General features: G+C 43.8%; 1 protein-coding gene across 1 annotated transcript; it reads right to left on the bottom strand.

Moving 5' to 3' along the window:
• Window positions 1-593: 593 nt before the first annotated feature.
• PAF1 (PAF1 component of Paf1/RNA polymerase II complex) lies at window positions 594-12,400 on the bottom strand. Its single transcript, XM_088477018.1, has 14 exons — window positions 12,232-12,400; window positions 10,015-10,044; window positions 9,840-9,932; window positions 9,633-9,754; window positions 9,094-9,160; window positions 8,855-8,956; window positions 5,900-6,005; window positions 5,747-5,815; window positions 5,489-5,592; window positions 5,239-5,355; window positions 4,982-5,110; window positions 3,535-3,640; window positions 3,199-3,283; window positions 594-1,078 (listed from the first exon to the last, which is right to left on the bottom strand). The coding sequence occupies exons 1-14, from the start codon at window positions 12,276-12,278 to the stop codon at window positions 681-683; spliced, it is 1,575 nt and encodes a 524-aa protein (XP_088333144.1). The 5' UTR covers window positions 12,279-12,400; the 3' UTR covers window positions 594-680.
• Between the last annotated feature and the right edge of the window lie 10 nt (window positions 12,401-12,410).

Raw genomic sequence — 12,410 nt, 5'->3', positions numbered from 1 at the left:
TAGGGGAGAGTTACTGTTTATAGGACCACATTTTTCCCAGTGAACACTGAATAAAACTCTAAGGGGCTGAGTTGACCACAAATTGGCGGTGAGGACAATCGCATTGTGCACACGGAAAAATACGTATATATTCAACCATATGTAAAGCTATGCGCCCCTCTGCAAACTCACCGACCCTATGCTTAGTTTCATAGCGATCATGATCAATGCCCACTGGCACCGGCCTATTCCTCGATGTGAGGGACCCGTCTGGAAACAGGTGACATCATTTATGGGCCGCAATTTTCTAGACCCATCCTCACTAGACTTTGCCTACATGCGAGCGCCCCGTTACCACCAGCAGAGACGCGACTGAGATGGGCTAACTGTGCATCACCCGTCTATGCGAGCGCTCTGCAACGGAGCATGCACAGTGCGAAAACACGCAAGATCTATTCACAAAACTGACTTGCGTTCAACTGTGCATCAGACCCTTTTCTTTTATTGGGGGGGAGGGGGAAGAGCCTCGGCGGAACTTATGCAGTAGGGATAGTTTCATCACCAGCTTCAAGAAGAGTACGAGCAGTAAAGGCTGTGAAAACGAGGCTCAAACGGTAACTGAAAGATTTTTATTCAAGTAAAAGTATAATACAAGAACTATATACAAAACTCTGCATAGGAGTTGGGAGTAGTGAGGGAGGTCAGTCACTGTCGCTGCCATCGCTAGACGCAGACCCTTGCTCACTGCCGCTCTGCTCTTCATTGTCCTGCTGGGAATGGTCGCTCCCGAAAGGACTGCTGCTGGCGCTGCGGCTCCTGCGCCCCCTGCTTTTCTCCTCCTCCTCGCTGCCGCTGTCTCCTGCTTCACCACCGCTCTCATTTTGCCCGTCATCATCATCATCGTCGCTGCTGTCGTCGTCGTCGTCACTACCGAAGATCTCCTCCTTGTCTCGGGCCGCCCTGTCGTCCTCGCTGCTTTCCTTCTCCTCTTCTTCCTCTTTCTCCTCCTGCCCATCCTCCCGCTCGCTTTCACTGCCGGAGGGCTCTCCGCCACTCCCTTCCTTCTCACTCTCGCTGCCCTTCTCTCCGTCTTCGGCATCTAGATGAAAATAATGGAGAGGTTAAGAACCAGATCACAGAGCACTTCAGAGAAGATTAAAGTACAATTCTGCTGGCATCTTTCCAGGAAAAGGACAATTGTGTTTTGGATGACTGTTTGTACATATGCCCTTCTTGCATCACTTAACACTGACATTGCCATTTTCTTTCTAACTTCCTTCTGTGTTTTTCACTAAAGCTTTTATATCATCTAGGCAGAATTTATTTTGCCCTTGCACCTAATCACAAAACATGCAAGAAGCGCCATAAATTAGCAATGCCTCAGGATGTCCTAAACATGTTCAAATCCGAACTCATTGTACTTCCCTCATCCAGGACTCTCTCATTTCCCCTCCTGTTGACAAAACCATCTTCACCTCTGCCCCCACCTCAGTCCGCTGCATAGAGGTAATCCTTGATTGCCCACATCCAGTCCCTCTCACAATCATGCGGTTTCCACATTTGCATTAGCTATAGAATCAGACATGCATTTGTAATTTCCCGCCTGAACTACTACAATCTCCTCCTTTCTGGTCATCCTCTCTACTGGCACGCACTCCTTCAACCTATACTTAATGCTGCTTCCCCCTCTAATTTACCTCTCCTGCAGCTCTGTGCTGGCCTCCCCTCTTTGCCAACCACTTGACTGGTATCCCAGTCATCCTCATAGTACAATTCAGCTTCTCCCACTACTCTCTTTACAAGTCCATCCTCCTGGTTACACCCCTCCCTCTTACAATGCAAATGGACCGGACCATCTGATCCCCGATCCCATCCCCCACCAGCGACTGATCCTGTGTGTCCACCCACTTGTTAGATACAATATCAATGAATGGTGACTTACTTCCTACCTCTTCCCCCTGATAAATGATCATAATTAGCAATAGTGAGATGCTATACCATTTCCCTGTACCCCCCATTTATTCCACCGTGCTTGGTTCTATCCTACGTATTGCTGTACAATTCTATTGTTAATACCTGTAAGGCACAGCAGACACCTTAGTGAGCAATATAAGCAAAATATAATAATAATAAATGTAATAATTATGTGAAAAGATAATTTAAACTCAGTTAGAATGAAATGTGATATAATGTGATAGAGGTGTTATAAGGGAGAGGGCAGTACCAGTGTCGGACTGGGGCATGAAGGGCACACCAGGGGAATGCACTGGTTGGGGCCCATGCTTAGGGGGTGTGGCCAGGAACCTCAAAGACTAGCCATTAGAGAGTGCAAGGTCTGTGCCCCTTTATAAATATATCTAGTAAATACTGGTATAGTGCATGCATGATAATGTACCAGACTGATAACAGCAAAGCACTGTAGTAGTGAATACTCCATAGTCCTAGGAAAACAGTATAATGAAGAGGTTCCCAAACACGGTCCTCAAGGCACCCCAACAGCTCAAGTTTTAGAGATAACCATGGTTGAGCACAGGTGGTTAAATCAAATTGACTGAGGTCAAGCATGGATATCCTTATAACCTGGACTGTTATGGTGTCTGGAGGACCGAGTTTGGGAATATAAGGTAACATATGTATAATAATTAAGCACATGATGGTGATCCTCTCTCTATACCACACCAGTGGGGTATAGAGGGGGAGGAGCCAACTTCTATCCTTAAGAATATTTAAAGTACCAGACTCCACTCATCACCCGTCTATACGCCAGTTTCCCCTAGTGGATGAAGGAAAAATAAATGCAATTGTAAAAAAATAAAATAAAATATCTAAGCTCTTACCACTGTGATGACTTAATTGTAGGTTAGTGAATGAATATAGAGCTAGAACATCATGCTAATCACTGGAAGGTCATTATTCTAAAGCCTATAGCCAACAAGAGGAGGGGACAGGGTTGTTTAATGACCGTCCACTTTGATTGGTAGGAGGGTGAATCTTGATAACGTTTCTATAGAGCTGAACCAAGCACCCATGTTCATCAGTGGTCCTGCTCCACCAGGTAACTGACCCTTCAATAGAGTAATAATGCAAGTGTACTGTCTGGAACCTGACCCCTAAAAGGAGGGGGTTTTGCCCACTGGGGATTTCCCCTGTACCCCTGTGGGCCAGTCTGTCCCTTGGTAGTACCAAGAACACATGGGTTTGTATTTGATCTTCAGGTACCTGATCCCTGAGTGTCACGATCCACTTCCATCTCCTCCTCTTCCTCCTCAGGCTCATGATTCTCCAGCTGAGCTCTCCGCGCTTCCTACAAGTCCAAGGGAGACGGTCAGACACAATCATGGTCACATACATGCAACATCTTATATTTCGCTTTAGGTCTATAAATACAACTAATCAGATCTCCACAAAGTTCCCCCATTTAAAAACTCAATTCTTTTTCTACCGTAACTTCCCCAAACACGACCTCAGTCTCCGGGACCTATTCGTGTTTTTTTTTCCCCTAAAAGACCCTGTTGCCTTCTCACAGTTCCTTCTCCCACATGTCCACAACCGTACCTGAGCCTCCAGCTCCTTCTCATTCATGTCTCTGTGTTTCACCACCAGGACAGCATTGGTTCCAGACTGCACGCCGGCCTTCACCCTCCTCTTGCTGAGACGCACTCTGCACAGATGAGCAAAGAATCCCGTTTACACCACAACCTCCTGCTCACTGTAATTCCAGGCCTCAACACATAACCAACAAACCCATTCACACAAACATTAATACTGAGCTTTGACTGCAACAATAAACAGACAAACATGCCTGTATTATAAAACAAGGATATTGAAAGGATTTGTTTCATTGAACGGACATATTATAACTGTAGAAGGAAACAAAGAAACTAATTAACTGTTTCATGCAGCCTAGAATCTCCGTTCGAATAATTAGACACTTTATATCCAATTTTAAAGCTACTATGATTCTAGTGTGTATGAATATGAGGGTGTGGTATAAGAGATAGACAGTAATTAGTTAGACAATGTCTAGATAGACACCAGATGTTACAGTTAATAGTTAGACAAGGATAAAAGTTCGACACAGACAAAAGTCAGACACACTAAAGTTAGACATGTAAAAAGTTCGACGGGTACAAAAGGTCGACAGGGTCAAAAGTTCGACATGGAAATGGTCGACACAAAAATGGTCGTCAATTTTTTTATTTTTTTTCCCTAATCTTCACCTTAACCCTCCCCTTGGTGCCTAACCCTAACCCTCCCTCCTGGTGCCTAACCCTAACCGTGGGGGTAAGTGCCTAACCCTAACCGTCCAGTAAGTGCCTAACCCTAACCTTAAAAAAGAAAAAAAATGTGTCTACAATTTTAGTTTTTTTAGCCCTAATCTTCCCCCTAATCCTCCCCATGGTGCCTAACCCTAATCCTCCCTCCTGGTGCCTAACCCCAAACCCAAACCTAACCCTAAAAAATAAAGTTTAAAAAATGTGTCGACCATTTTTGTTTCAATCATTGTCATGTCGAACTTTTTACATGTCTAACTTTAGGGTCTCTGACTTTTGTCTGTGTCGAACTTTTATCCTTGTCTAACTATTAACTGTCTAACATCTGGTGTCTATCTAGACATTGTCTAACTAATTATTGTCTATCTATAGTCCGGAACCCGAATATGAAACTTCTATATGCTGCTATGTATATATGTATTACTTGTTTCTAGATCATATTTTATTATTTGTATGTGTTACTTAACCATTAAATTGTATTTTCTAAACTACGCCTCCTGTTTATTAATGGAGAGCAAACAGATTATTGATTTTATATTGATTACGTAATATCAATACCAGGCGCAGTAATCAACTCATTTTTTTCTGTTTGTTTGGGATATATATCCTTAGGGTCTTAACTAGACCTCAAAATACTTGCAGCAGGTATTGATTATCATCAACATGTATCAATAGCGCCGGGAAGCACAGTGTTTCACCGCCCAGTGTGGTAATAAACGGACAATCACCTGGTCTCCAGCTCATTGTAGTAAACGCCGTCACCCTCTCGGAAGATGAAGAAGTAGTTCTCTTCGTAACCCTTGCTGGCCTTGTTCTTAACGTTCCAGTTATACTCTCTAGCGATCTTGTAGTCATATCTGTAAAATAAACGTACTAAGTTTTACTGGTGCATGAGAAGCGTTGACCACTACCCCTAAAGAAACAAGTACAAACAGCAGATTGGTGTCAGACAAAAAAACTTTAGATAGACTCGGTTTTCACTCACATGTCCTCTGCCATGTAGTCCAGACCCTCTTCCTGATCTCGCTTACGTTTCCGCATGGTGTCCTCACCAGGCAGAAAGTACGCCACAAACTGGTTTCCTTCCTCATCCATCATACCCCTGTTAAAACACACACACAAAGGAGGCATTTATTTAATTTAATCTAAGTAGTTACCCAAGTTCTTCATCACCGGTCACTATCGTACGTCACGTAGCGCCGCCCTATACTCAGAACTCTGTGAGGAGCCGTCACCTGATCATGGCTTGTGACATCATATCCAGCGCCGCAGAGCCGGACGCTTCCTTTGGAGCAGGATCGGAATCAAAGATGACCTGAGCGCAGGGATTGATCCACATCTGGAAGAGGAAAGGTGGAAAATAAAATCCAACACACCAAAAGAAAAAAAAGACAACAGACTATCCCAAAGCCGTCAGTAGCAGGAGAGCGACTCTGAACTCTACACTTGGGAGAGAGATTTACAGACAAAACCCTATTTTCTTAAAATGATACCTTAAAGTCAGGGAAGGCCGGCATGACTTCCACTGGGGTGACACGCGGCTTGCTGTAATGCTGCGTAATCTGAAGAGGGGGAAATAACAGGTAATTATAGGCATCCAGCAACAAAAATCTCAAATTACTCAGCGCATCACGCGTTTCACTTACTGGTTTCTGTGCATCTTCAAATGTCTTCTCAATGGCAGCGATCTGGCTGTCTCTGTCCTTGTAGATGTCTTCATCGGTGAATTGCTGCTTGACAGATACTCCAATCCTGTGGTCACATAATCATCATTCATTTATATCAAGGGCCAAAAAGAACAGTCACATTTTAAAAACCAAATACAGCATCATTAATGAGGCGTCATACGGTCCCTTGTGTTGCTGCATATAGTGCTGTATGACAACTTGTAAATGGCACTGGTCATAAAACAGTGTGTGTGTGTGTGTGTGTGTGTGTGTGTGTGTGTGTGTGTGTGTGTGTGTGTGTGTGTGTGTGTGTGTGTGTGTGTGTGTGTGTGTGTGTGTGTGTGTGTGTGTGTGTGTGTGTGTGTGTGTGTGTGTGTGTGTAGACTAACAAAGAGTGCCTAGTCTGCAACTAAATAAGCGACAACCAGGCGTCAAATATGTATCATGAAGGAAAGCAATCTATTCCAAAAAGATAAAATAAATTAGTCATGATTAGGGCAACTGATAGAGAAGCACCCGACTGGCTGTGGGGAGAGCCTCACCACATGCCCTCCCCCTAAGTACGCACCACACTTATAACACCGACTTGCCTATTTCCGTATTTCTTGGGGAGCAAGTTATGTCCTGGGAAGTACCCTGAAGGCCATCTATTGGCCCATATTGGAGCTCAAAAGTTGATGGTGCAGAGTGAAGTGTGACATCAGTAGTGACCAGTCAGTACTGTCTTCTGTATGTTATATAGGAATGTGGTTATTCCATCAATGACCTGTATCTACAGCCATACATGCCACTATGTAGCAATGCATGCTTGTGTATGCATTTCCTTACCACTTGCCTGGCATGGTCACATTGTTTACCGCGCCGGGCTGGGCTTTTCCTGACATGGGGCCGTATTCAATTAGCGGCGAAAACGGGCGTTTTTTCTGCCATATTCGAAGATGGACGTTTTTCGGCAAAAAACAGCGATATTTTTGCCAAAAAACAGGCGAAAACGCAATTGGCAAAAAACAAACAAACTGGAGATAAGTTTTCCATCCTAGACCAGGTGAAAAAAATGCAAAATCCCTATTTTAGGCTAAAAATGTGGGGATTTCTTTCAGAACCCTTTGGACACCTCCCCTTAATGATAAATTACCCCCCCCAAAAAATTGTAAAGTTGGGCGAAAAACGACCGCACAATTTTGGGTGGGGGAAAAAAAAAACGCTGAAAATGATAGGAACCAATTTTTTTTTTTCCAGGAAATTACTGTTCCATGTAAATTTGGGGTACGATAAAATGGGTGCAAGTATATTTTTGTGTCGTACAAACGCAATTTTAAAAACCGTAAAAAAACGCCTGCTGCGACCACATGCGATTTTTAAAATGCTTCACACATCCATACCGTCCCCCAAAAAATAAGACCCAATACATTAAAACTGTTTTCAACAGGGTTTTATTACCCAAAATTTTCCCCGGTCATTTTTCGTCAAAGTGCGCAACCTACAAAATTTTTCGGGGTCATTTATCATTAGTCGGGGTGTCCAAATGGTTTTGAAAGGAATCCCCACATTTTTAGCCCAAAATAGGGATTTTGCATTTTTTTTCGCCTGGTCTGGAGAAAACTTATTTGCAATTTCTCCTGTTTTTTGGCAAAAAATATCACCTTTTTTTGCCGAAAAACTGCTGTTTTCACCTATGGCGAAAAAAACCTCAGTTTTCGCCGCTAAATGAATACGGCCCCATGTCACAAAGGACGCGACCAGTCAGAAATTCTCACTGGGCGGCTGCATGAAGATATTTTTCCAGCAGCCGCCAACCTCATGGGGACCTCCTGGCCCCCCTGCACCCACGGCTCCACCCCCAGTGTGTCCCAATCATTGCTGGACACCGTGATCGGCAAGCTGTGTCAAGGACATATAAATACAGCAAAACCTCGGACCCCCAAGTGTGTCCTGATCAAATATTGGTAAAAAAGTATTAATCGTTATAGCAATCCCATAGCGGTCAAAACTATCAATATGGGGCCTGAGATTACGGATGGTATACTAGGGTCTGGCACCAAATTCTTTATGGTGTATAAACCATTGATGTTCTATGACCGATGGCGAGCAGAAATGGTAGCCCGCAATGTAAGGGAAGCACACCGGTCTGAACAAAACTCAACCATTGATAGCTAAACCATTGGACGTCGACGGTACAGCCTTCGATGGCCATCGCTACAGAACACCATAACAATTGCTATTTTTAGGGTATATTGTGTATATATATATATATATATATATATATATATATATATAAATATTTAAGCTCCTATCTTATTCACTGCTACTTTACCTCCATCTAGTGACAGAAAAGGTAGTTTAACCCAAAGAGATATGGATTTTTCAGAAGTAGAATTCAAATTGAAGGTCATGGCTTAAGAAGAACTTTCATTCCAGCCCACCTCTAATCATACATGGTTTATTAAACAGTGTCCATACAACTCATGTACTTAAGACTGATATTTTATGCGTCAGGGCTTCTATGTGATCAGATACTGTCCTCACAGGGGCAAACCACTGACTGCGTTCCTCAGCACTAACTTATTATGTCTTAAATCTCTTCTGAATTTGATGACACAATAACTGCCAGGAATTACTGCATTCAGGATTTGCACACTGAGCAGACAGCTCTAGAAAAGTGCTTTTATTTGTTTTTTCCCCTATTGAAACCAACCCATAACCATTTGAGACATGACACCACAACACTGCTCCTATCCTCATCTACCATAGAGTGAAGTTACCTCCTATGCGCCAACCTCCAAGCAGTGTAAAACTGCTATGAATAATGTATAATACTCCTCTCACCCTAGAGGGGATATCTGCAAGTGCCCACAGAATTTTTAAAGGGCAACTAAATGTAGTAAATCACTAACTTCGCAGTCAGGAGCAAGTCTGATCAAACATATTACTTACTTGACTTCAGGCTTCTCATTGGAGACACCATATCTGTTGAACTCTGTGGAGATATACTCAGTTCTCCTCATCCAAGGAACCACTTTGGCATGTTGCTGGGACCTGCAGGAACATTACGAGGTCAAGAACCCATCACTAATAAGCACAATAAGTCTGTCTCCAGGTGGGATGGAAAAAGGATTTTACTGTGAAGTGTAAATAGATACAGGATAGATTACACAGAAGACTATAGAAAGTACCTCTTGGAGCTGCTGGGAGCTTGAATTTCTTCCTCGAGAAGTTTCTCATCAGCTATATCCAGGAGAACTACAAATAAAGGGCGGTATTAGATGTAGCAAAATGAACGCTCATTTATCTCATGTAGTTTTCCCGCTAGCCAGCAGGCAGGGCGCAGAGGGTCAGGGGACGTAGTATCTGCACGCAGCGAAGGCACGCACGCTGCAGAAGGGGGCGTGGCTGAGCGGATGAGGGGGCGTTCCCTTATGACATCTCCAATTTGTCACACTTGGGGGCGTGCCCAGCACATTTACGGAGGTGCTGAGCTTCCCCCAAGCTCTCCGTCATAGTGAAAATATGCTGTGCGCATGGCATCTATTCACCCGGCAGTGATCGGTCACCGCAGCTTTTCCCATCTCTGGGACACGGCGGCCCGCGTGAGGGAAAGGCAGATGGGGTAGGCTGTTTTAGCAGGGCACTGCAAAAATCGTGCAGGGCGTGGCGCCCCACTAAAAGAGCCTAGCGGGAACACTATCATGCAGAGTTCTGTGTTCTCTCTCACCGTTTGTGTCAATACGATAGGTATCAGGATTGATCAGGTCAATGATGACCCCCAGGTCTGGCTCGGTGAGAAGATCATGCTTGTGCTGCTTTTCAAGAGAAGTGGCTTTGTACTGCACAAATCTGCCAGAAGACAGAGGACCAGGTTAGGAGATATGGGGCAACGTATACTGGAACTTCGCAGTTCAGTGTGTCCCCCCACACTGACCTGTTTTGGTCAAAAGGATAGGTGATGAACTTGGGATCGAATGGGATATCTGGGAGACTGTTGCAATATTTGACTCGACATACAACGCCAGACCTAGAGGAAGACAAGAGTAGAGTAAGAAAATCCAAAGAAGAAATATACCACCGCCTCCACCCAGTCTTCAACGATGACTCACCGCTCTGGAACCGTCCGGTGGGAATTGGACCTGAAATATATAAGGGGAAAAGATCAGACATGCCTTGAAACATTGCTGCAGGTTCAATTTAAAATTGGAGGGGGGGTGGGGGGGGGGGGATTGCTCAAACTTCTAAAAAGCAGAAGCAGCGACCATGACAACCAACTTGATTCTAGATTGTCTCTCTTTCTATAGTCTATGGAGGAGACAGCACCCAGGTATTTTGCAATACGCCCAGATGTTTATTAATGCAAGCAGCAACGTTTCTGATCCATTTTGGAACCTATACAGCTTCAATAAGGGATCATAGCGCATCTGAAATGATCACTGCTTGCAATAATAAACATCTGGCCTTTTTGCAATAATATCAGAGTGCCGTCTCTTCCCATGATCTACAGTGCCTTGCAAAAGTATTCACCCCCCCACTTAGTTTTTTCCCTTTTTTGTTACATTACAACGTGTAATTTTTTTTAATCTGAATTATATGTGATGGATCTGCACACAATAGTCTAATTTGGTGAAGTGAAATGAGAAAAAAAAATAAAATATTTATATATATATATATATATATATATATATATATATATATAAAGAATCTTTATAAATATAATTGGCATGTGCAGATGTAATCATCCCCTTTGCTATGAAGCCCCTCAAAAGTTCTGGTGCAACCAATTACCTTCAGAAGTCACATAATTAGTGAAATGAGTCCACCTGTATGAAATCTAAGTGTCATATGATGTGTCAGTATAAACACATCTTTTCTGAAAGGCCCCAGAGGCTGCAACACCACTAAGCAAGAGGCATCACACCATGAAGACCAAGGAGCTCTCCAAACAAGTCAGGGACAAAGTTGTGGAGAAGTACAATTCTGGGTTGGGTTATAAAAAAAAATAAAAAAAATATCCAAATCTTTGATGATCCCCCAGAGCACCATCAAATCCATCATCATCAAATGGAAAGACTATGGTACCACAACAAACCTGCCTAGAGAGGGCCACCCACCAAAACTCAGACTGGGCAAGGAAGGCATTAATCAGAGGTAGCACAGAGACCAAAGGTAACCCTGAAGGAGCTGCAGAGTTCCACAGCAGAGACTGGTGTATCTGTGCATGTGACCACAATAAGCCGTACACTCCATAGATCTGGGCTTTATGGAAGAGTGGCCAGAAAAAAAGCCATTACTTAGTGATAAAAAGAAGAAGCCACAATTTGAGTTTACCAAAAGGCATGTGGACGACTCCCCAACTGTATGGAAGAAAGTGCTCTGGTCTGTCGCAAACTCAACACATTCCATCACCCTAAGATCACCATCCCCACAGTGAAACATGGTGGTGGCAGCATCATGCTGTGGGGATGTTTTTCAGCAGCAGGGACTGGGAAACTGATTTGAGTTGAGGGAAAGATGGATGGTGCTAAATACAGGGATATTCTTGGGCAAAACCTGTTTCAGTCTGCCTGTGACTAGAGACTGGGACGGAGGACAACAGGACAATGACACGAAGCATACTGCCAAAGCAACACTCGAGTGGTTTAAGGGGACACATTTGAATGTGTTGGAATGGCCTAGTCAAAGCCCAGATCTCAATCCAATTGAGAATCTGTGGTCAGACATTAAGATTGTTGTTCACAAGCGGAAACCATCCAACATGAAGGAGCTGGAGCAGTTTTGCCTTGCGGAATGGGCAAAAATCCCAGGGGCAAGATGTGGCAAGCTCATAGAGACTTATTCCAAGCGACTTGCAGCTGTAATTGCAGCAAAAGGTGGCTCGACAATGTACCGACTTTAGGGGGGTGAATAGTTATGCACGCTGAAGTTTCTGTTATGTTGTCCTAAATTGATTCACAATATAAAAAGTCAGTTGTAGGCATGTTCTGTGAATGAAATGATGCACACCTTCACATAATCAATTTTAATTCCAGGTTGTGAGGCAACAAAACATGAAAAATGCAAAGGGGGTGAATACTTTTGCAAGGCACTGTATAGGACTTTCCTGGCACCTTGATTGTCAATGCTTTTTGGGGAGTAACCATTTGTTCTATATTATAGATCTGACACAGTGTTGTGGCACAGACCCATACATGCATAACATACAATATGTAGGTTACAGAGGTCTGTGTGTATGCAGAGGTAGAATATACACATATATAATCTGGTAACTGCAAATATATCAATACCTCTACTGCATATACTATAATACAATATAGATCACTGACCGGTGCCCTTCCTCCCGCTGGGCCTGCGTCTGGATGGTGGGCGCCATGGGTTACAACAGCACGGAGCCTTCTCAGCTCCGAGTCCGACACCACTCACTGCCGGAAGTCGGGTCCCCACAGCTATACTGTCCCCGGAGCACACGGATCGGGGCTGCCCAGTTCCTTCCACTTCCGTGACG

Source organism: Taudactylus pleione, unplaced genomic scaffold, assembly GCF_031769625.1.
Source record: "Taudactylus pleione unplaced genomic scaffold, aTauple2 ptg000199l, whole genome shotgun sequence".
NCBI lineage: Eukaryota > Metazoa > Chordata > Amphibia > Anura > Myobatrachidae > Taudactylus > Taudactylus pleione.
The sequence above is the reverse complement of the archived record's forward strand: the minus strand, read 5'-3'. Positions and strand labels throughout refer to the sequence as shown.